The sequence below is a fragment of the Meles meles genome, chromosome 8 (genome assembly GCF_922984935.1).
Source record: "Meles meles chromosome 8, mMelMel3.1 paternal haplotype, whole genome shotgun sequence".
Taxonomy (NCBI): Eukaryota; Metazoa; Chordata; class Mammalia; order Carnivora; family Mustelidae; genus Meles; species Meles meles.
The window spans coordinates 22,049,533-22,074,542 of record NC_060073.1 but is presented as its reverse complement, the minus strand read 5'-3'; the positions used below and the strand labels follow the sequence as shown (position 1 = coordinate 22,074,542).

Genomic DNA, 25,010 nt, shown 5'->3' with positions numbered 1-25,010 from the left:
TTCCTACAGGAACCTCTTTCAGTCTTTCCAATACACTCCTTCATTCGGTGTGGTTGAACGATTGCAAAAACAGCTCCCACTCTACTCCTCCCAGTATCCAGACCCTTTGCACTGTGACTTTGCAACAAGTCCAGTCAAGAGGTGAAGTCTGTTTCCCCACTCCTGAACTTGGTTTAGCTTGCTCTGGCCAATAAATGAAGTGCTTTGTGCCACTTCTAAGCCTAGGCCTCCAGAGATGTATTTGTACACACCTCCCCTGACACCACTATTAGAATATGCTTGAACAAGGTGAACTTGCTCAAGGACGAGACGGCACATGGAGTCAAGGCTAGTGTAGATCAGCCACCCCCCAGCTGCTGATGCACCAGCTGAATCAAACACAAATCAGAACTCCCAACCAACACAAGACTCTGTGTACATTGGAGATATTATTTCACTAGGTTAGGTTCCCCCATGACAGTCTCATATCAAATGTGATAACTATAATATTTATGTATTTTTAAAAATGTCTACCTCTCCTGCTAGACTGCAACTTCCATGAGGGCGGAAGCCAGGTCTGTCTTGGATCACTACTTTGTCCTTAGTATCCAGCACAGTGCTGTCTCCAGTCAGTACTCATGACATTTGAATCAAGACTTGCCTGACATCCCAGTTCATACACTCGAAATAATGTGGCTCACGTGGCTCTGAGGACTTGGTGACTCCAGAGAAGAATCTGCTAAACCATCTAGATAAAGCCATCAAGAAGGATTTATAACCTAGGGCCTGCCCAATCCTTCACTTTCAAAGTCTCTGGAAGAACCCAGCTATTAGGCCCCAGGAAATGGCGCCATCTATCATTCCAGGAATAGTCCTGTCTTCCCTAATTTGGCTTTGCATATTCCACATATTTGCAGAGGAGGGCACGGTGGCCTCATGTAGCATAATGGTTCAGTTTTTTCCTTTGTAATTGGGACTAAGAAAATTGGATCGGTGTATGCATATAACTACAGCATTACTCGGCATGCTCTCAGGAAATGTTGATATCATGTGCTATTATTTAGAAATCAGATGCATAAATGGTGCCTGCTCTTTTTAGGAGTAATGTGACTATCAATATCTTAGCCACCGAATGCTCCATACTGTTTAAAACTCTGACATAACGTCCTGTTTGCCATATGCCTTCGCTGATGCCTGTAACCTCTAGTGACCTCTCTTGTCCTCGATATTTGTCCGCCCTCCACAATTTCACATCTGATTATGCTGTTCTTTCATTGTTCTTCACAGTTGATGCTATGGCTTACTGGCATATTTTATCTTGAGCAGCAGCTGTAATTGTGCTGGGTGTTGAATGGGAGGAGTTCCTGTCTGGAGTCTGGGGAAGCATCCTGTCTTCCTCGATGTTGGTTAGAGTTGGTGGAGACTTGAAAGCATCCTTGCCCGCCCGCTGCAGAGTTGGCGGCTTCCTGCCCCACTCTCCCCCCACTTCGAGCTGGGAACCGCTAAGCTTCTGGCAGTGAGACACGGGCTGGGAATTTCTCTATGTAGTACCTTCACTGAAAGCTATTAGCATGACGTGCCATTATTTTCCCTGGATTGGATTTTCTCCAGAATTCTCAGCGGGCACCCCACAAGCAGCATATGATCAAAACAGGCAAGGTTTGGCAAGAGTCTGGTGTGAAAATCAGCAACTGAAAATAAGCAGCAGTGTGCAGCTCATTCAGAATCCTTTTGGTAAAAGCTACCAGCACTTCAAAAGCATCTATCAGTTTTGCCATCCAAGGGATGGGGTATCTGTTGAGTGGGAAGTAGTCACCTGCAGAAAGTAGGCAGCTAGAAAAGGTAGAAGTCTGGCAGGTTCTTGGAAGATGAAACAAGGCATGGTTAAATATGCAAGTTGCTTGGCCCTGCCCCAGACCCACTAACCCAGAATCTCGATGGGCGGCCTAGAATGTTCATTTTTTACAAGCATGCCCTAGGAACTCCAACACAGATAGTCTTCCAGCCATAAGCTGAAAAATGCTGGTTTCAGAGTAGAGGCGAAGCAACCAGATCAGCACAACTTTAAGAAGGCTGTCTTGGGTGAAGGAAAACAAGAGAGCATCACGAGAGCAAAGGGCCAGGGTTGATAGTGTCCAAATCAGATCCAAACCGATTGCTCACAGTTTAAGGGCAACCCTGGGGCCAGCCACTTGCTAACTATTGCTTCCAACCCCTGATATCACAATCACACTGTAACAGTAATCAAAGAAGAGACAGAAATTATATAGTTTCAGGGGAAAAAATTAATAACCATAATAGGGTATCACCTACAAGGGGAAAGTAAATTCTAAGAATACGGAAACAGCAGACAGAGGGAAGAGCCACTACCAGCATCTAGGTCCAGGCAGAGGCGTGCACACGTACACACACACAAACACACCACCATCACCACCACCACCACCAAGGAAGGCACAAATCTGGGGGTGCTCTCCCACCTGTTAGGAAGTTCAGAACTATGCTGTGCATTTCAAGTCATCTGCTCCAGGTGAGGGTTTCACAGGGTTTTCAAGCAAAGGACTGCTCATGTCTTCAGACACCGGAGAGCAAGCTACTTCCACTGCCACGGGACGTTCAGGGTGACTTGGGAGTCCAAAGGATGTCAGTTTCCTCTCGGTCCAAGCAGATGTCACTATTTCAAAATTTGGGATCCCATTCCTTCCCAATCAATGCCTTAACTTCACAATAGGAACTTAACAAGGCTGTCAATGTCACTAACATTGCAATTCAGCCCACAGAGAGATGCCAACCACTGCTGGCTGCTCTGCATTGCACAGCCAGCTGGAAGGAGCACTTGAATCAGGAAGAACCCTTTCCTCCTCTAATGTCCCTCCAGCACCCTCTACTGATGACGTTTCACATTGGACCAAATGGCAAGGGAGAAATGTTCCAGTATTGCAAGCAGGGCAGGGGAGGGTGGGTTTGGAGCTGAGAATCAGTGGGCTGATAACTGGCAAGACACCTCACTTTCATTCCCTCTCCCACAGTCTCCACCACCACCCCCTGATAAAAACACAAACACTGCCTATAGAATGGGGAAGCCCACGATATAAGACTCACAAAGAACATCTTTCTAATACCACATACTAACATGTATCTAGCATAACCAACCATGTCAGCTGCCCAGTTCTTTTCTGCCTTTAGCATTTGAAGTCCTATGTCCTGGAAGCCCTCTCAGTACCAGACAAATGGGAATGATTTGACACCCTACATGCATCCTGAAGGCTTCTAAACTTTCTCAATCACCTTGAACACTTAGTAAGAATGCAAGTGATTTTGTTAAAAATGCAGTTATTTTGGATGCAAGCAAGCCATGGATGGATTTTTGAGAAATGTTCTACGTGGAGGCTGAAAAGGTGTTAATCACTACTTTTAGGGACTCCTCAATCCAAACTTCTTTGTCCTTGTTCCAAAACCATCATCACTGAAAAGAAAGAAATAACATCCTTTGGAAGACACAGCCAAGGTTCCTGAACCAGAAATAGACACTGACAAATTACTAGTTGATGGGGACAAAAAAAAAAAAAAAAAAAAAAGGATAAAAATTATAGTCTGGCCTTACCACTTTTCTCTCCTTTCAGTTCTAGGATAAATAATTTTCCTTCAGTGTCACAAAGGATAACAAAGAATGATGGATGCTGTGAAAATTAGATTTGTGGGATACACTGAGCTTTTTTTGCAGGTAAGCAGTATATAATGCAAGACTTATTTTAAGGACTCCGACAGTGACTCTTGTTTGGTAGATCTTAGAGAATAAGCTGCACAAAACACTCAATTCAGTGCTCCTTTTTCTATTTTCACACTGTAAGATACATGGTTTAATATGGCCATATTAAAGATGCTTCTCAGAAATTCAGAGGCGGTGAAAAGAAGACACTCTTTGACCCACTGGTCAAATTTATTTATTTATTTTTAATTTTATGATTAAAAATATTTTATTTATTTGATAGAGAGAGAAAAAGAGAGAGAGAGACAGCACAAGCAGGGGGAGCAGCAGAGGGAGAGGGAGAAGCGGACTCCCCTCTGAACAGGGAGCCTAATGTGTGGGGTTGGATCCCAGGATCCTGGGATCATGACCTGAGCCCAAGGCAGATGCTTACCTGACTGAGTCACCCAGGTGCCCAAATTTATATTATTTTTTATTTTTCAAGACACTCTTTTTTTTTTTAAGATTTTATTTATTTTTTATTTGACAAACAGAGATCACAAATAGGCAGAGAGAGAGAGAGAGAGAGAGGAAGCAGGCTTCCTGCGGAGCAGAGAGCCCGATGCGGGACTCGATTCCAGGACCCTGGGATCATGACCTGAGCCGAGGGCAGAGGCTTTAACCCACTGAGCCACCCAGGCGCCCCTTTCAAGACACTCTTAATAGTAATTGAATTTCTATTGTGTTCCAAGGACCCTGCTACATTCTTTACGTGCATTACCACATGTAACCCTCCCAACAAGAGCTATGCCCATTTCCTAAAGAAGAGGAGTACCGGGACACCTGGGTGGCTCAGTCAGTTAAGCGGCTGCCTTCAGCTCAAGTCATGATCCCAGAATCCTGGGATCGAGTCCCACATCGGGCTGAAGGCCTGCTTCTTCCTCTGCCTCTGCCTGCTTGTGATCACTCTCTCTTGCTCTCTCACAAATAAATACATAAAATCTAAAAAAAAAAAAAAAAAAAAAAAGAAGAAGAAGTGGAGTACCTGTCCTAGATTATACATCCAGTAACTGGTGTCGTCTGGCTCAAGCTGCACGTGGTTAAGCACTGGAGACCCATGGAGGAGAAGGTCCCATGCCCTGCTGTGTTGATGGAAAGACGCACCGGCTGCGGTGGGAACGCAAAGGAAGTGCCTGTTATATTCTCCAGGCCTTCCAGGGTAAAATTCAAATCCTTTTACTTCGCCCATCACGACCTGGTTTCCCAATCCCCTCGCCCTGCCCCCAGCCCGCTGGGACCCAGTCACTCTTTCCGCAGAGACCAACGTTGCCTGCGCTTAGACGCCTCCGGCTTGGTTTGGGAGCGAAGGGGGTGGATTATGGCCCCAGGGACCTCGGCCTACGAAACGCGTCTTCAGTCCCACCTTCGCCATGTCCCGGCTCCCGCCGGGCCTCCTACTGCACCCTACTGCACCCTCCTACTGCACCTACCGCTCCGCTCCTATCACCGCCCTCCCATCGGCACCTTCAGCGAGCCGGACCTCTCGGCTCAGGGAACACGTAGCTGCCGGGACTCCAGCTAACGGTACCGGAAGTAGTGGCGGCGGCGCGTGACGTCAGAGGAAATTCCTGACGCCGCGGCCTGTGGTTGCGAGCTGTCGGAGTCGGTGTTCCACTGTTAAGGTTCCCCGGCAGCCGGTGGCAGCGCGGGTCTGGGCCTGCGGGGTTCGTTCCAGGACCGAGCGGGTTTGTACCTGCGTGCCGGGCTCGGTCGGCTGCTCTGGGGTCCCGACTCCCCGCTGGGTGCCTGGGGCTTTGGGGACCGCCCCATGAGGACCCTCCCGGGTCGACTTCCAGGACCGCGTCCCGGGACTCCTGGCAGAGAAGGCTCGAAAATAGGGCAAGTTGCTAGCGCTGCTTGAGGTCCAGGCTTTTTCACCGTCGAGGATCTCCTGATCGGCGCTTCAGCCGCGAGAGAGGTCTTGGTTCCGCTCTTTACAGAGGAAGAAACTCGGGCCGGGAAAGGTGAAGTCAGCTGACAGGTCAGGCAGCCGGGAGCTGCCAGATTTAGATTCGGAGCGAGTCAGGCTGGCGCCCGAGCTCTCGGCGTTAGCCTTCTGCGGGGTTCTCGAGCTTTATGTGGGCGAAGAATCCGGGGTGGAAGGTGGGCTTGGTTAGCAGTTTCTGGGCACAGAATCGGTTAGGTCTGGGGTAGGGCTCCGAAATCTCTTATTTTCAGCAGCTGTGCCTTGGCCCATAGCAGCGTACTATTCCGCTGGGAACAGAGCGAGCCCTACAGCTAAATGTGTTCAGAGCTTTTGACCCTCCCGTTGAGAGAAAATGTAAGCTGTCTCGACGCATCTTGTGGGTGTAGAGGGTTGGCATTTGACTCTGCCATTAGCTCTTTTGGGGCAGATGGCAGTCTCCTTCATCTCCCTACCTATTAAAGGAGAAGGAGTTATATACTTATCACCTGGGGAAATTTGTTCAGTGTACATATTCCTGGGCTCACCCCAGCTCAGAAAGTCTGGAAGAAGGTCTGGGGAAGGTCTGGACATTGGAATGCTAAATAAGCCATAAAATGAGCTTGTCACCTGCGAGGACTTGAAATGTGAAGCTTTCTTAGAGCAATAGAGAAATGGATCATGGGTTCAGAACATGTGGCTTGAACCTCCTGCGTTGGTCTCTTTAGTAGCTGTGCTCCTGTATTTGCTGTGAGCTAAAATTTTATTGGCAGAAATGCCAAATTAGTATTACTGAGTATTAGGAGATGGTTTTTTTTTTTTTTCTCAGTTGACTGAAAACTGGAAGTTGATAAAGTTTGAATGTTAATCTACCTCATGTTGACTTCCCAAGTGACTGTGGGTGAGCCGCTTATCCTTGTGGTCATCTGTGCCCCCTTAGCACCATCTCCCATGATGCTTGTCACAAAGACGAACACTTGTATCCATCCTGAGATGGATCCATTCTGAGACAGACCATGGGTATTTTTTTAAAGATTTATTTATTTATTCATTCGACAAGGAGAGAGAGATCACAAGCAGAGAGGCGGGCGAGGGTGGGGGGGGGGGGGGGGGAGAGGCAGGCTCCCTGCCGAGCAGAGAGCTGGTTCAGGGCTCCATCCCAGGACCCTGAGATCATGACCTGAGCCAAGGGCAGAGGCTTAACCCACTGAGCCATCCAGGCACCCCAACCTTGAGTATTTTTAACAAGCTTCCAGGGAAGTTTGATATAGCTAGTTACAACGGAATATGGAAGTGCCCTTGGAAACAGAGTCTGAGCTATTTCTTAATATCCATATAGGTGAGAGAATATTACAGTTTCTTTGACACTACTAAGACTAGTGTCGTTTATGATAGATCTTAGAATTTCTTAACGTGTACTTTCTTGGAAGAGAAGCAAACGTACTGTTAGGTCGTTGGGACGCCTGGGTGGTTCAGTCTGACTCTCGATCTTGGCTCGGGTCATGATCTCAGGGTGGTGAGATCGAGCCCTGCATGGGCTCTGCACCAGGCGTGAAATCTGTTTAAGATTTTCTCTCTCTACGGCGAACCCTCCTACACTGTTGATGGGAATGCAAGCTGGTGCAGCCACTCTGTAAAACAGTGTGGAGGGTCCTCAAAGAGTTGAAAGTAGAGCTACCATACAACCCAGCAATCACACTACTGGGTATTTATCCTTAAGATACAAATGTAGGGAGGCGCCTGGGTGGCTCAGTGGGTTAAAGCCTCTGCCTTCAGCTCAGGTCATGATCCCGGGGTCCTGGGATCGAGCCCCACATCGGGCTCTCTGCCTGGCGGGGAGCCTGCTTCCTCCTCTCTCTCTGCCTGCCTCTCTGCCTACTTGTGATCTCTGTCTGTCAAATAAATAAATTCTTAAAAAAAAAAAAAAGATACAAATGTAGGGATCCGAAGGGGCATGCGCACCTGAATGTTTATAGCAGCCACATCCACAATAGCCAAACTATAGAAAGAACCTAGATGTCCATCAACAGATGAATGGATAAAGAAGATGTGGTGTATATATACAATGGAATACTATGCAGCCATCAAAACCCCCAAAATCTTGGGGCACCTGGGTGGCTCAGTGGTTTAAGCCACTGCCTTCGGCTCAGGTCATGGTCTCAGGGTCCTGGGATCGAGTCCCGCATTGGGCTCTCTGTTTGGCAGGGAGCCTGCTTCCCTCTCACTCTCTCTGACTGCCTCTCTGACTGCCTCTCTTCCTACTTGTGATCTCTCTCTGTCAAATAAATAAGTAAAATCTTTGGAAAAAAAAACAAACAAACCCCCAAATCTTGACATTTGCAACAATGTGGATGGAACTAGAGGCTATTATGCTAAGCAAAATAAGTCAATCAGGGAAAGACAATTATCATATGATCTCACTGATAGGAGGAATTTGAGAAACAAGACAGAGGATCATAGGGGAAGAGAGGGAAGAATGATGATGAAACCAGAGAAGGAGGCAACTGTAAGAGACTTAATCTCAGGAAACAAACTGAGGGTTGCTGGAGGGGAGGGGGGTGAGGGAGAGGGTGGCTGGGTGATGGACATTGGGGAGGGTATGTGCTATGGTGAAGGAAAAAGAAAAGAATTTCTCTCTTTTCTACCCCACCGCCAGTGCACGCTCATTCTCTCTTGAAAAAAAAAAAAGGTTCTATAAGATTGCAGAAATGAACGTTAAAATCTGCAGTTCTAAGTGACTTAGTAGGCTCCTTGATTGAGATGTTGTGATGACAGAAATTAATTTTGTATAGAATCTCCGATTGCCTTGAGCTTGAAAGGATTTTAATGACTTCCTTAGGTGGTTCACACTCACAATCCTAACTAAAAGCACTTTTTTTTTTTTTCCCCAAACAGATACGCTTGTGTGGTTTTAATCAGGAATGAAATCTGAAAGCTAAGAGCAGAAGCGTTTTGGTCAATATGGAGGACAAAAGACGGCGAGCCCGAGTGCAGGGAGCCTGGGCTGTCCCCCCTAAGAGCCAGGCCACTGCTCAGCCAGGCAAGAACTCGTGGGTATCTTGGGTGAATGCACTTGCATTTCAGTTGATGTTAAGGAGTTATTTAAAATGTAGCTGATGCCTTGATTTTCTTGATGGTCTTTTTTTTTTTTTTTAATTTTGTTTATTTATTAGAGAGATCACAAGTAAGCAGAGGCAGGCAGAGAGAGTGGGGGAAGCAGGCTCCCAGCTGAGCAGAGAGCCTGATGCGGGGCTCTATCCCAGGTTGATCTCAGCTGAATCATGACGTGGGCCAAAGGCAGACGCTTAACCATCTGAGCCCCAGGTGCCCCATTGGTGGTCATCTTTTATTGACGGTTGAGGTATAGTGTTCCTCATATTTAGTCACAGCTCTCACACCTTTCAGTGTGTGTAGTGGGATTTCCAGCAGACTTTACTAATTAATTTCTAGGTGTCATATCGGTTATCTTCAACTAGATTTTATTGGCCCTTGTCCCTAGAGCAGACTTTTTGAGTCTGGTTCACGTCTCTTCTTGCTCGTTTCAGCTACCACTGCTAAGAGCCATCTCCACCAGAGACCTGGTCAGACATGGATGAACAAGGAGCATCATCTTTCAGACAGACAGTTTGTGTTCAAAGAACCCCAGCAGGTAAGTTCTTAATTCTCCTACAGTACTAACAGATTTGCTTATAAAAGCTATATTCACAGAGTAGACACTCCAATAGTGACTGAATAAATTCACTAATGAAAGGAATGTGAAAGGCCTTTAATTATAATGAAATGTAGAGTATCAATTGCTTAGTATGTCTGAAGATTCTTTATAGTCTGCTCCCAACTGATGGGCAAGTATAATTCCCGTTTTTGGGGGAAGGAGGTTATACCATGATTAGCACTTGCATTCATTATCTGAGTTCTAACATGGTTCTGACAAACCATGCTGTCTTTAGTGCTAGTGTAGCAAATGTCTCCGGATTGGGTTGAAATTTTCAGCTACTACAACGCCTGATTTTTTAGCCTTTTTTTCCCCCCATGGGGAAAAATTGTAAGACACAGTGAAGATTCACTGTTGTTAATAACATGGAAAAAGCTAAAAATTAGTCATCTTGCTGTAATAGCGATTGTGTACATAATGATTAAAACTTATTTCTTAGTTTATCTTCTATTTTATTTTTTAAAAGATTTAATTAATTTATTTGAGAGAGAGAGAGCATGCATGTGCATGATTCAGCAGAGGGAGAGGGAGAATCTTTGAGGCCGACTCAGCGCTGAGCACGGAGCCCAAGCAGGGCTCAGTCTTACAACCCTGAGATCATGACCTAAGCCGAAACCAAGAGGCTGATGCTCAACCAACTGTGCCACCTGGGCACCCCAGTATGTCTTCTATTTTTAAAAGTCTCCTAGAAAAATAATTGAAATAAATAAATCGTCGCCTGGAAAGAAGGTTTTTCCAGAATTACTGGCTGCTCTGAAAGTGGATTAATTCTACTTTTATTATTTTTTTTTGCCCACTAGTAACTGTGAAATAGTTCTAAGAAAAGCAGACAAGGGTTTCTGGTAGGATCGTAAAAGCTTGAAATAAAAAAAAGGGATAGTTCTAAACTTGACTTATTTTTATCAGAAATGAGAAGATGTGGTAGTCCTGCACATAAGCCTTTCTGAGGATTAGGGATCATTCCAGAAGTAAAATCTGCCTGTTTCCTTGCAGGTAGTACGCAGAGCTCCAGAGCCACGAGTAATTGAGTAAGTAGTTTGTTGCCTTTCTGTATTTGTTGCCCACAGGAAAATGGAGAGCCCAGATCTTTCCCTCACTGGGTGAAAGTGATCTTTCACTTTCACTGAGTGATCTTTCACTCATATCACAGATGGAAAACTCACTGGGAGATAAGGGCCCAGTTACTGTATTAATTTTAGGCTGGGATAGTTGTAGCTTAGATGTCTTTAAACTTGGTCTTTTGGGAAGCCTTTCTCAATTTGCTGATGGTGTGGAAAATGTAAGAAGATACTTGTACCTTAAACTGTGATTCTGGTGTGGATTTCCTGACCCTGATTCATTAAGATATCTGCAGACAGTAAGTTAAAACATCTCCTAGGTAAAGACAGAGGGGGATTTTTCCCAAGCCACTGAAATATGGTGTGTTTTTTGTTTTTTTTTTTTAAGATTTATTTATTTGTTTTAGAGAGCATGCACAGGGAGGGGCAGAGGGAGAAGGAGAGAGAACCTTTAGCAGACTCCTCACTGAGCTTAGAGTTCCACAGGAGCTTGATCTAAAGACCCTGAGCTCATGATCTGAGCTAAAACCAAGAGTCGGATATTCAACTGACTTCGCCACCTAGGTGCCCTGAAACTGGCCTTTTTTTTTTTTTTTTAATAGATTTTATTTATTTATTTGACAGACAGAGTTCACAAGTAGGCAGAGAGAGGGGGAAGCAGGTGGCTCTCCCCTGAGCATAGTGCCCGATGAGGGGCTGGATCCCAGGACCCTGAGATCATGATCCGAGCCGAAGGCAGCGGCTTAACCCACTGAGCCACTCAGGTGCCCCTGAAACTGGCCTTTTGAGAAGACTTTCATCAGGTACTATTTTACTAGCAACACTTACAAAAGCTGCTGGAAATCTAGAGGGACTTAAATGCTCATATAATTGTTCCAGAGCAATTTCATTTCCTCTTATGTTGATCTGTATATAAAATGTCATCTTCATTTATAATTCCTCTTACATTGATCTGTATATAAAATATTCTTTTCCAAAATTAATGAAAGATGCTTTGTGGGGTGCCTGAGTGGCTCAGTCAGTGAAGTGGCCAACTTTTGATTTCCACTCAGGGCATGATCTTAGTGTGGTGAGATCGAGCCCCACATCAGGCTCTGTGCTCAGTGGGGATTTGGAGCCTGCTTGAGATTCTCTCCCTTTCTTCCTGCCCAGGAATAGTCTGTTAGGCTGCTTGGCTGTTTCCAGGTTGACTTGTAAGCCCAGGAAAAATTTGAAACAGGAATGCCGTCGTACTTTTTTATTTTTATTTTTATTTTTTAATTTATTTATTTGACAGACAGAGATTACAAGGAGGCAGAGAGGCAGGCAGAGAGAGAGAAGGAAGCAGGCTCCCCTGCTGAGCAGAGAGCCCGATGTGGGGCTCAATCCCAGGACCCTGGGATAATGACCTGAGCCGAGGGCAGAGGCTTTAACCCACTGAGCCACCCAGGCGCCCCAGGAATGTCATCATACTTTCAAAGAGGGTATATAGTTGTGGCCTGGCCACTAGTTAGCTATGTAACTAGTCCTTAGGTACATTAAGGCCATCTCTCTGAACTTTAGTTTCTTTGTCTATAACATTAAAGGTTTGGACTACAGGATCACTTAAGCAGAGTCTGGTGGCTCTAATAGTCTTGGATTCGTTTGTGGACACCATGTGACATTGCCTCCATTGGTGATAAAGAGAATAAAAAAACCATGAAACTTATTTCTAGGTACAGATGGGACATTCAGGCTGAAAAAATGGGCAGTTGTGAATGTTCAGGTCAGAGCAAAATGACAGAACTTCCTGCTTGATCCCAAGGTTTGTTAGTTCTGGTTATCTAAAGTTAGCTCTGTTAGATTTTTATTTAATAGCCAAAAATGTCACCCATGTTTGAAGTGAGCCAATTTCTAAACATGGCCCAAAACATATCACACTGAAACATTGTAATTGTAATTTGCAATTGCAATTAAACATTGTAATTTACACTCCGGAGAAAACCCTCTAGAGATGTGATAAATGTATATGACAGTAACCCTGCCCACATTTTTGCTCAGAGGGGCTCTCACATCTGCCCAAGAGCCCAGCTCACAGATCACAAACTACTAACTCACATGGCAGAGGGTGATGTGAAAACTGTCCCTTTATGTTCTCTGTAACTCAGCTCTGTCCAAGAAGGTATAGGAACCTATGCAGTCTGGATCAGTTTTCTCACTGTGGACCTGGCCACGCTACACTTCTGGAACAGTTTTGTACTTTATCACATTTGATTAAATTCTGAGCTTTTACTGCCCATCTACAATGTGCAAGGCACTGGGAAACAGAACAGTAACCTATTCCTTGCCCCTCAGTAGCCCATAGTTTAGTAAATGAAATAGACACATAATAAGAAATTGCAGTCATGTTGTAAAACAGTAGACTTATAGTAAGGTCTAGTGGTAGCACAGAGGATGAGATGGTTAACATTATTTGGGTGGATTAGAGGTCAGGAAAGCATTACAGAAGGCGAGGCTGAACTGAGATGTTGAGGAATGAATTAGAATTTTCTCCCAGACTAAAGCTCAGGTGGGTTGGACTGGGGATGCTGGATAGCAGGGAAGCATTCCAGCTTGTAGGAAAGCAGGATTGGAAATACCATGGTGTGGAGCACCTGGGTGGGCTCAGTCAATTAAGCATCTTCCTTTGGCTCAGGTCATGATCCTGGAGTCCTGGGATCAAGCCCCACGTCGGGCTCCCAGCTCAGAGGGAGTCTGCTTCTCCTTTTGACCCTCTCCCTGCTAGTGCTTGCTTGCTCGCCTGCTCTCGAATAAATGAAATAAAATAAAATAAAGGAAAAAAAATACTGTGGTGTATTCAGGAGATTCCGAACAGCAGTGATCGTGAGCAGAGGATCGTGAGTGAGCGGGAGCTGTCAGGAAGCGGAGCTACATCATGGGGACCTTGAATACGATGCTGAAAAGTTGGTGGGGAGCCTTTGAAGGATGTTAATCAGAGCAGGAACCTCACTAGACATGTATCTGAAAGCAGCAGAAGCTCAGAGCTCTGAGATGTATTTGCTCTCTGTAAATGCACCTATTCCAGAGTCTCCAAAGGGATGCTCTATTTGGTACCCCTTTATGATAGATCTCTGGACCCTATCAGCCCAAGTTATGGGTGAAGTATAAAGGGGTAGAATCGGAATTTATTTTATCCCTGTCTTTGTCTCCATGGCCTGATCCTCTCAGGATTCAGTTCCCAGTGACATCTGTTACCTACCACCACCTTGCCCTTCATCTCAGTAGTGCAAGAGGTGGGGATGTGCGTCCCTCACAGTGCATGCTCATTCTGAAATGGCGTAGGTGACCAGAAGTTGGGGAACTGGAAAGCACAGCTCTCCTTCTCGGGGGAGTGTAGTATTTGCCTGGTACTAACGAGTCTATTTTCTTAATTTCTGTAGCAAAGAGGGCGTGTATGAAATCAGCATGTCACCCACAGGCATATCTAGGTAAGTGTATCCTCCCTAGAAAGTGACTATAATTATTACCGAGTTACAGTCTCTTAAAATATTCTGCTCCCTGACTTGAAATAGGTAACTTCTGCCTCTGAAATTCTTGGGTGTGTAATATCTCTTTTTATATAGCATTTCTAACTTCAGAACATTTTCACAGCCTCTCCGCCAGGTATGGTAACTGTTACTTCTGTAATTTTTTAGATGAGGAAATATAGGCCAAGGAGATTGAGGACTTTTTCCTAGTGCCACATAGTAACTTAAAATTCGAGTTGCTCTAGCCTTCACTTCTGTGCTCTGAGTGCTACATTTTATTATATTACATTATATGTATTACTGCATTCATTATCATATTAATCATATTACTGCATGTATTTATATGCAACATATTAAGTTATGTTAACCCTTAATCTACATGAGTGGATCAATATCTTTATATTATATTTATATATTTATATTTATATTTATAAATATATTTATATTTATTTATATATATATTTATAATATATTTATATTATATATATTATATCTAATATATATATATTATATATATATTATATATATATTATATCTTTATATTAAGATAAGTTTTAGTAAAGGTAAAGGCATATACAGTTTAGGGTATAGTTGGCATTAATCATTATTAAAAGCATTTTAATAATGAGCCACCCACCTGGGTGGCTCAGTTGGTTAAGCATCCACCTCTTGGTTTTGGCTCAGATCGTGATCTCAGGGTTGCGGAGTCAGGTTCAGCATGTAGTCAGCTTGAGCTTCTTTCTCCCTCCCCCTCTGCTCTTTCCTCTGCTTGCACATGCTCTCTCTCTGTCTCTTTCAAATAAATAGATACAATCTTAAAAAAATTTTTTTGAAAACATCCCCTTAATTAAAAAATATACTAATTGTCACTATAAAATAATGAAACATTTAAAATAAATGTATCTGAACGTGCATATCTGAATGCATTGCTTAGAAAGAGCTTCAGAACCTCCCTTTCAAAGCCAGTTTAACAGTCACTCGAGAAACCCCGTTGCGTTATTTTGGTCCCATCTCATTGTTAACCAGATGTGGCTTCAGGTGAGCTTTGGCTCTTTCAAAAAATCAAACACACCCTCAGAGAGTGAAGTTCAACAGAATGTTCCAAGGGCTTCGAGAACATTTCTTAAGAAGGATATCCAAAATGATTTTGAGCTGACTTGGCATTATTGAAATAAGTGTATATTCAGCAAGAGAAAGAACCCTCATCTGGAAATATTTATTTTGATAGAGTCATAAATGATCCTTTTCCCTACTTGGCCTAGTCTCAGAAGACAGCCAATTTTTAAAATAAAACAGGGTCAGGCATTTTATTAATTACTCTATGTTCCATAGTGAGCCTATGAGGCGGATATCATTTTTGTGTTACAGATAAGAAAAACCAAAGTTCAGAGAGGTTAAGTAATTTGCCCAAGGTTTCACAGCAGGTGGTGGTAGAGCAGTATTCGAAGCATGTCTGTAAAAGCCCTCATGCATTATTTTTCCTTTATTGCCTCTTTTATTTGTCTTAACATGAATGTTTATTTCACATTTGGAACATCATGATCTGGTGATAATTAGGTTCTGCCATGAGAGATGTAAGATGATTTCATCTACCCATGAGGAAACATCCAGATTAACTTCCTTCATTAATGGTTAGAGACTAGCCCATCTTTTCTGTGTTTTGGTTTTTTTTTAAGATTTTTATTTATTTTTTTTTAAAAAGGTATTTATTTAGAGTGGAGAGTGTGTGCATGAGCAGGGAGAGAAGCAGAGGGAGAGGGGGAATCTCAGGGAGACTCCACACTGAGCCCCTGATAGGGGGGCTGGATCCCAGAACCCTGAGATCATGACCTGAGCCGAAATCAAGAATCGGATGCTTAACCGACTGAGCCACCCAGGCTCCCCTCTTTTCTGTATTCTTTAGTTAATAATGATTTAGTTATTTAGTTGTAATTATTTATATATATTCATATAAAGATTTATATTTATTTACTTATATTTAAGTTATATTTAGTCATAATAATGACTTAGTTAATAATGGTTCTTTCTGCATCAAGGGTGTGTTTGTATCCTGGCTTTATTGACTTAAAAGAAGGCGACTGGGTATTGGAACAGCTTTGTGAGGTCATTCCCTGGAAACAGAGGACTGGCATCAGAGATGGTAAGTAGATGTCTGAGATTGTACTTGTTGCAGCCTGGTCTCCCTTTCTAGAATGTTTTCTGATACCGTTGCCTTTTTCACTATGCCCAGTCTTACTTAAACAGATTTGAAAACCTAACAGAGACCCTAAAGATGAGTAGGGATTTGCCAATCAAAAGGGACAGGGAAGAGTAGTCTAGGCAGAAGAAACAGCAGGTGGCAGGCTTAGAGATCAGAGTGAACAGGGCAGGAGCATGGAGGTGGGAATTCAGGCAACCAAAGGATGTTTGGTTTGGCTGAACTGTGGTTGATATCTCTTTTTGAGTTTGTTCATTACCTTTATTACTTTAAATAGTGACAGTTTTCCTCTTTCTTCACAGAAACTTCCAGAACTTTTCCTTTTCTGATTCCATTTGACGTATTTTCTTTTATGATCCTTATTACTGGCTTTTTATTCTCATTTTCATTTAATTAGAAGAGTCCAGTGTCCTTTAATTTCAGCATTTGTACTCTGGGAGTTTGGCTTGGAACCTTCTCCTGTGTGGTCATCCACAAGCCAACAGTATCTGCTATACCAGAGGTGGCCACTGGAGGACGTCTGTGCTCTAGCGTAAAATTTCCTTTCTGGCACATTGAATGAATTCAAATTTTCTGTAAAGAAAGAGGCAAAGTATACAGACTGCATTTTTGTGACTCAGACATCAGAATAGGAATCTACTTTTTCTCCTGACTCCCAGAGTTTCCACAGGAGGGCTTTGTGGCCAACTTGGCGTTGATCGCTGGCCTTGCCATTCAAAGTAATTGTTAATTTTAAGCAAGTTCTAGTTAAGTAGTTTTCCGATTCTTGGTTTTCTGATCTGTAAAATGGTCTAATAATAATACCTCCCTCGTAAGGTTGTTGTGATAATTAAATGAGATAGAGCATGACAAGTGCTTAGCAGAATGACTGGTACATAGTAAGCCTTCAGTGAATGTTAGCTGCCTTTATCATTATTGTTCTTATATAGCAGTTGATTTCATTTGTGGGGAAAAATAGCAGATCTATGGATAACTCCCTTCTCAATAAATTGGACTTCAAAAACTTCTAACTACAATCAGCTTTGTGCTATGGTTGGTCAGAACCCTTTTTTCTTAAAATCAAAAGGTGGCACGTGGATGAACAGTGTGTTTTGTTTTGTGTGGATGTTGGTGCCACAGATCCTGCCTACAAGGGTTCAGACTCCATAACCCTCTCTAATCTGAACTATTCTGCAGTGTGACGCCACTCTTTTTTTTTTTTTTTAAAGATTTTCTTTATTTATTAGCAAGAGTGAGAGAGAGATCATGAGAAGGGAGAGGGTCAGAGGGAGAAGGAAAGTCCCTGTGCAGAGAGCCCAATGTGGAACTCGATCCTGGGGCTCCCGGATCATGATCTGAGCCAAAGGCTGTTGCTTAACTAGCTGAGCCACCCAGGCGCCCCTGACTCCACTCTTACTTATGTCCTCACTGACACAAACAAGTCATCTATACTCTCACCTCAGAGCTTTTGCTGCTATGCTTTGTGCCAGCATACCCCCTCTTGCCTTCTTTCTTTGAACTCTGAGTCACTCTGCTCCTGAAATCCCATGTCTTCTAAGAAGGTGTGGAACCCTGAGTCAGAGCTCATCTTTACTCTGCCTTTGTATTTCTTGTAGTTTCTTGCACATTGCATGGCACTCAGGAGGCACACCTTAAATAGCATTAAACCATTTCAAAGGCCCTGTATTTTCTTTCTTAGATGTAACTTACAAGCAACCAAGACTTACAGCATGGTATGGAGAACTTCCTTACACTTATTCAAGAATCACTATGGAACCAAATCCTCACGTATGTTGGAATATTGCTGTTGGTATGGTTTTATAGACTATGCGCTATAAATGTAGAGTACTGTAAAATAATAGTACATTATTTTGCAGAGTTGCATGATGGTTCCTAGTACCAAAAATCCTCTGGGTTCAAACACTGAGTCTTTGTGCTTATCATTCTCTCTGTGTTTTTTGATCTAGAGATGAACTCTGATGATGAGAAAAAAATTGGAGCTAGAATAAATAGGAACCAGGCTTAAGGATTTCAGAAAAATGAGCCATTTCTTCAAATCTTCCCCTTTCGCCTGCTTTTCTGGCCATAGCCTTCTGTGTACACCCTGGTACACGTTTGCTCTGGAACCAGATTCTTAGGACTGGCCAGTGAGGTCAGAACATCTCTTTCCATTTCTCAGGCTCTTTTGCCACTTGTGAAAAAAATCTGGTGTTTTTCTTGTTGACTTTGTATTCATTCTGTGGCTGCAGTTCTTAGACTTCGGAAATCTTATCATGGGTTTGGCTTATTTCTACTGTTTCTTTTGTTTTTAAAAATTTCCATGACAGTAGACAAGGAGATTCTAGTATATAAATTAAGCTTGTCCAAAGGTTAGAGTTAAGGTCCAAGAAATAGCTCCCTGTTTAGTTCCTGGAATCTTGCCTTTGGCAAATAATCTTATGCTTTACTGAACGAGACTTTGAAGAAAATGGAGTTTTGCTTATGACATTGGGATAAACAGAAGTAGGACACGTTTTAGAGTTTCTAGTAATTTGTAATAATAAACTCCCACTTGACTAAAATGTTCAGGAACAAAATATTGATGGGAGTGGGAGTGGGGACATGGCTTTTTCACATGAAAAGATAGCTGCATGCTTTTGTTTGTCGGGCTGTGTTTAGAATGTGACCCAGGGAAGTGCTGAGACCCTTTATAGCTGAGGTTGATTTGGAAACATGAAGAGAATTGAATTAGACCAATCCAACAGATGGCTGGCCATGTTTCTGTCAGAATTAATTTACCTTCTTGTCAACAGTCATAACAGAGAAGTTGAGGATTAAACAGGCTCTAGGGAAGAAGTTCTTTCCCATCATTTTAGTTAATCTTTTAGAACAGGATTTCTCAACCTTGGTATTAGTGGTTTTTGGGCTGGACAATTCCTTGTTGTTGGGGCTGTCTGGTATATTGTAGGATGTTTAACAGTATCCATGACTTGTACCCAGTAGATGCCAGACATTTGTTAGGGAGCAAGAGTGCCCTTGGCTAAAAACCCTTGCTTTATAATAAACATAAGGCACATCAGATATGCTGAGTAGTATGGCCTCTTATGCTTTGAGGACATTTTGACAACTCTTCAAAAGAATTTTTTAATGACAGTCTTTTTCTTATAATGTATGTAAAATGAATTTATTTTTAAAAATTTTAGAAACTACAGATAAGCCTGAAGAATATTAAAATTTTGGATAATTCTTCTACCTAATGTTTGGATCCAGTCTTTCTATTTTTTAAAGCAGGCTCCATGCCCTACATGGGGCTTGAACTCACGACTCTGAGGTCCTGAGTCACATGCTCTACCAACTGATCCAGCCAGGAGCACCTCCCCCCCACCCCTTTTTTTCATTTTAAGGAAATAAACAGAGAATTTGTCTATAAAAATACCAATTATGTATACTACATTTCATTTAACTGTATCATTAACATGTCTTAGTATCATTAAGTATTCTTTTAAATCATATTTAATAGCTGTGAGGTAGTCCATAACCTATATGTACACAGCATAATTTATTCAAACAAGCTTTTTTGTTGGATATTAAGGTTGTCAGAATTCTTTTATTTGAATTTGGCTGGCTCATAACTTTGTATTCCTTGGTGAAAGATTTAGTTTGTTTTTATGGCACTGTGAACAAAATCAAAAGAGATGCCTCTTAGACTTTTTAAAGGTATATATGTGTGTTGGGGTTCTTGTTTAATTTTAACTTGTTTAATTTTTAAATTATTACCTCAAGCTTAATAACCCAAAGCACAGGAGCAAATTCAGTCAGAGGTTATTAAACTTCTTTTAGTCTTTTTTGAACTAAATCTTATATGAACCCAGTGTATGAAAATAAAGAAGTGCCTTGACTGGCTGGGAGTCCCACCAGCTTGACCTCTCCTTTCTCCTACTTTAATCCCAGAGACACCTCTGTGGTACCTAAGACTATACAAAACACTTTTTGAAAGCCACTGAATAGGTCCTTTTACTTCTGTGATTCATATTTTCTCATACTCTTTTCCTCAAATGTCTTTTAAGGATAGAACGTCTTCACTGAACAGTGAGATGATGCTGAATTTTAATTTAGACATTCAGTTCTGAGGGATCTGTATATAGAGGATTGGTTGGAGAGTCTAAATTAATCCTCTAGTTCAGCATCCCCTTTTTTCCTCCTTACTTCACCACCAAAAATAACCAGGAAAAATATATACCCACTTAGAAACATAAAGCAAACTTGGAGTTATCACAGTACTCAGTCCCTAAGCAAGTCAGGGAAGTGCTAATTAGTTTCTCAGTCACATTGCAAAAAAGCTATCTTCCTCTTTTACATTCTTGTTTTTCTTGCTAAGTGTATAATTCTAGCATCTGATCTTTATCTCCATGAAGATAAGCTTAAAGTCATAAAATAAATAGGAAATACAGCTTGCTAACATTATTAGGAAAGTTCCCTTTGAAATTTATTCTCTAGAACATAGGTTAGTTTAATGACATTTCTGTTTTACTGATCTAAGTTTGATTTGTTGTTGTCATTGTTTATTTTAAAAAATTCTCTGCCTAGAATGTAATGCTAGTATCCGTAATAAGGAATCCCAGCTTACCACGACTGCTACATCACAGCAAAGCTGAGTGATTCCCACGTATGCTTGCTTGGCAGTTCTACCTGACAGTAGCTGTGGGATATACTTATATTATTATGTTTTCCTTTGCTGAACATCTATTCCTTCACTAGCATGCATAGAACATGATTTTGAAGGTGTTCCTAAGGTGGAGTTTTTAAAATAGAATCAGTGGATACCTGGAGGGGTCCATGAAGTCCTTTTGGGAAGTGCACAAGTCAAAACTATTTATATCATACTTGGTGTGTGTGACGTTTTTACTCCGTCGAATTTTCCCTGATGATAGAAAGTAATGCTGGGTAAAACTTCTGGTGCTTGAGCATCAGTCAGGTCAGTGTCATCAAACTTTACTAGTAATCGTGGTATTCTTCACCACCATTCCCTTCCGGTTCAAAAAAAAAAAGGTTGGTTTCATTTAAGAATGTTCCTCAAAGCAATAAACATTATTAGTTTTATTAAATCTCAGTGTTTGGATTCATGTCTCTCTAATAGTTTGATGAAATGGAAAGTATGCATAAAGCACTCCTGCTACAAGCCAAGTGTGACGGTTGTCAAGGCGCAAAACACTTGTGTGATTCTTCAAGCTATAGCTGAACTGCCCACTTCTATTGTGGACCATTTTTGTTTTGAAGAACAAATAGCAGACAAACTGTAGTTATTCCGGCTTGAGTATTTGGTTGCCATTTTCTCATAAATGAGTGAAGTGAGTGTCTCTTGAAGGAAAACAATGGATAGGTTTTGTTACTTATAAAAGTTGAGTTTTCAAGAGAATTAGAGTTTTGGAAAAAGTCATACCCGCCACTTTGATCCTGACCTCTTTCTATTACTTAGTCTTTTCTGATGAGATCAGTGGCGATATTGATGGATATGATTTTTTAAGATTGTACAATGAAATGTGTCAACAGTAATGTCTGTCTGTATTACTCATTGGATCAAGATTTTCCACATGACCAATGCTTGGTGTTACAGAATCATGAAAGATTAAAAGACTCATTTGAAGTGCAAGCCGGACCAGTAGATTTAAATGTAATTGTTGGTGTGGTTTCCAGTTCCACACTGCAGCTGACCTTTGGGAAATCAGTACTTGTTGGGTTTTTGTGTAATAACAAAGAATATCCACAATTATTTGGAAAGGCTGGAAAAGACTCCTGCCCTTTTCTAACTACATATTCATGTGAAGCCAATTTTCTTCACATACTTCAAAAACAACATATTGCAACAGACTGAATGCAGAAGTAGATGTGAGAATCACCTCTCTTCAGTGAAGCCAAACAGTAAAGAGATTCATAAAACAGTGCCACTCTCTTCGTGCCCATTTTTTGTATTGGAAGATAGGTTATTTTTTGTAAAATACCATTGATGTTAACATGTCATGTGTTTGTATTTTTTTTTTAATGAATTAATCAATAGTTTCACTTTTTTAGGTTTTAATTTTTAATATGATAAACATCATAGCTGTAACCCATATAAACAGCAGTTTTTTGAGGTCCTTAAGTTTTGATAGGGGTGTGAGGACAACTGTCATAAAAGGAAGTTTTATTAAAAAAAAAAAAAAAGCAAGTTCTGTAAAGTACTTCAGGTTTCGTGGTGAGAAAACAGAGTTCTAACAAGAACTAATACAGGCTATGCTGATTGTAGCTCTCAGCTACAACCTAAGGTCAGAGGTCATAGCTTCCTGTACTGCATGTGGCAAGACATGAGTTTCAGAGCCAAACCATACGAGTGGACTGGGTGCTCAGGAGGCAGGGCTGTGGCATCTGTGTAAACCGGCTATAGCTCATGGCCTAGGTGTTTATCAAGGCCATGTCATAATTCTATTCTGTAGAATGTTTTTTCCCTTAGGTTCTATTTTTAGGAAGTTAGCCACTCTGGAAATACTGAATATCTTTTTTTAAAAGCAATTCTGTCAGTCGTGATAAAATAGGAGTCGAATGAAGAGGGCCACCCAGCAGGAAAGTTGTTTCCCTCCTCAGACTTCAGTCTGTATCTGCCAGTACCCTGGCAGCCCGTCAGCTGTGGTGGCAAGCGGGGCGCGCGCTCCGCTTACCTCCTTACTGACTGACTGTGATGACAGTTGCTGCTTTGTGAGGGTCGTGAATTTCGCACGGACTGAAAGGATGAGATGGGAAGAGAGGGTTGGTCCTCATGGCATTGCTATACCAAGTTTAGTACCGTAATAAAATCGTGGAGGTCAGCTTGCATCGAAGTAGAAATAACGGGCGGGAATCGACTCCTCTTGCCTGTGGGTGTCGCATTCCCAGTGTTTTGCTTACTCCGTGCCCCTGTTCGTAGCATGACCGATTTTACCCTGCCTTCCTTTTACCTGTGGCTGCCACCTTGTGTCTGACGGGAACCATCTCTGCCGTTCTCTTGGCCTCCCGATTATAGTGGCATCCTGTGCTGCGCACACTGAAGGAACAAATCGAAGAAAACACTGGCCACACCTTCAACTCCTTGCTCTGCAATTTGTACCGAAACGAGAAGGACAGTGTTGACTGGCATAGCGACGATGAACCTTCGCTAGGGAGATGTCCCGTCATCGCTTCACTGAGCTTTGGTGCCACACGCACTTTTGAGATGAGAAGGAAACCCCTGCCAGTGAGTATTCGCTTGATGTTTTTCCTGCCGTCTATTACTCTGTGAACAAAGTAGCGCCCTGTAAAGCTCCTGTGTTCAGATTTAGAGAATGGGAGTACGTGTTTTATTGTTGAAATGTTTTCAACTGATCGCTTGCCCCGTGGTTAACGTTAGACTCCCTCCCTTCATTCATCATCTTACCCAGCAGAAACTGCTTGCCTTTTGCCAGGTGCCCATTTCCATTGGGTGGAAAGGACCATAGACAATCCCTGTCCTTATGGACATAGGGGATATTGAAATAGTTACTGAAATAATTAGAATTATGATAAATGCTGTGAAGGAGAGCTTATAAAGGGAAGGCTCAAGCTAGTAGATGCGAGACGGGAAAGGAAGATGGTGTGAGGAAGATGCCCCCTGGGACCTTGTCGTACGTAAGTCTTCTGCATAGCCGTGTTGCCTCTTTTCTGTGAGGGAACATTCTAAGCATCCTCCTTGTCTTCTCAGCCATCTTCTGAAATACAGATGAACCTGTAATTCTTTCAGAAAATAGATGCTCAAGCCAAATTATCAGAGGTGGTGGTCTGTCCCAGTTGGGAGAAGCAGGGACTAAACTGTGTAATGACTTTAGTTTTCCGTCCCAGCTTTTACCTGTATTACATGACATTTGAGGGACATGAAGACTGTTAATTTTCTTTCTTAAATCCAAAAACTGTAGGACCTTAAAACCAAGATAGATAGAAGAATAGTAGGAACTCAAAAGAGCAGACCTCTACCAGATTATCTTACTATCTTTGTGTCTTTTTCTTACCCAGCTTCCCGATCATTTAGCTTATCACATTAAAGCAGACCCAGTCCGTGCAGAAGGGCTTATAAGGCCGTGTTTAGAATATGACCTAATCCAGACCAGACAGCTCGTGTGTCAGGGCTCATGTCTGTTCTTCATCAGATATGCTGCTTCTAAGAACATAGTTAACGGGCCGGGCTATTTTCCTGGCATGTATTTCAGTTTCCAGGCATGGTGTTTTGAAGCATATTGTGTTATTTGCATTTAGGCCATTAAGCAGCTTTTGTTGGTGTAATTTCCATCGATTAGGTTTCCCTTGGTCTGAGTCAGCAGGGGTCTCGTCAGTTGCCAGTGAGTTACAGAGTGAACTCACTCCTCAGCACTTGGAATAGACTTCACAGTTCCATGGGTGATTAGCCTTCTCACACACCAGGAGTGCCACTTGAGAAGCAGACAACCCTACCTTTGCCATCTTCTCTTCAGGTATGGTTGTGCTTTTATATGTAACCTTCCACTCAGTTAAAACCCAGTTAAATTATGTGCATAATTCATCCTGCCCTTGGGAAGACTCGTGTTATGTGAGGAGCAGAGGAGCACCGTGTGTCTCATTTTTAAGTTCAGGTACTCTTCTCAAGTGGGGCCTAAGGAACACCAACTTGTTTGTCAGGCATGGTCGTGGGAGCCGGGGCAGTAGCAGTGATTGAGTGAGATAAAGTCCCCCTTTCCCTCCTGGAGCTTATGATCTAGCCCATGCTGGTGCTGTGCCTTCCTACGGGAGTTCTCCTTCCCCCTCTCCGACTGGCACGGAAGCTGTGCTAGATGCACTGTAACGTTTGGTGTAATCCTAGCCTCTCGTTCTTGGCGGTTTTTTCTTTGTTGCCAGGTATTTTCAGTGCTCAGTTACTGTTTCTTTACACACATCCATTCACCACCCTCCTTTTAAAAACATTTTTGGCCTATTTATAGA

General features: G+C 42.5%; 1 protein-coding gene across 9 annotated transcripts in view; it reads left to right on the top strand.

Moving 5' to 3' along the window:
• Positions 1-5,318: 5,318 nt before the first annotated feature.
• The window catches only part of ALKBH3 (alkB homolog 3, alpha-ketoglutarate dependent dioxygenase), a 37,000-nt gene continuing 17,308 nt past the window's right edge, over positions 5,319-25,010 (top strand). Inside the window, exons 1-9 of one of the 9 annotated variants that reach the window (XR_006820042.1) lie at positions 5,327-5,688; positions 8,523-8,667; positions 9,173-9,276; positions 10,333-10,367; positions 13,796-13,843; positions 15,919-16,022; positions 17,758-17,846; positions 23,071-23,280; positions 24,353-24,526. Coding sequence is in view for 8 of the 9 variants with exons in the window: in XM_046016742.1 (XP_045872698.1) it covers positions 8,589-8,667; positions 9,173-9,276; positions 10,333-10,367; positions 13,796-13,843; positions 15,919-16,022; positions 17,758-17,846; positions 23,071-23,280 (669 nt within the window). In the remaining variant the exon portion in view is untranslated. Of the gene's footprint in view, positions 5,706-5,983; positions 6,006-6,506; positions 6,529-8,522; positions 8,678-9,172; positions 9,277-10,332; positions 10,368-13,795; positions 13,844-15,918; positions 16,023-17,757; positions 17,847-23,070; positions 23,281-24,352; positions 24,527-25,010 lie in introns of those variants that run through there. The other 8 variants (XM_046016742.1, XM_046016741.1, XM_046016738.1 and 5 more) reach the window with 8 other exon arrangements.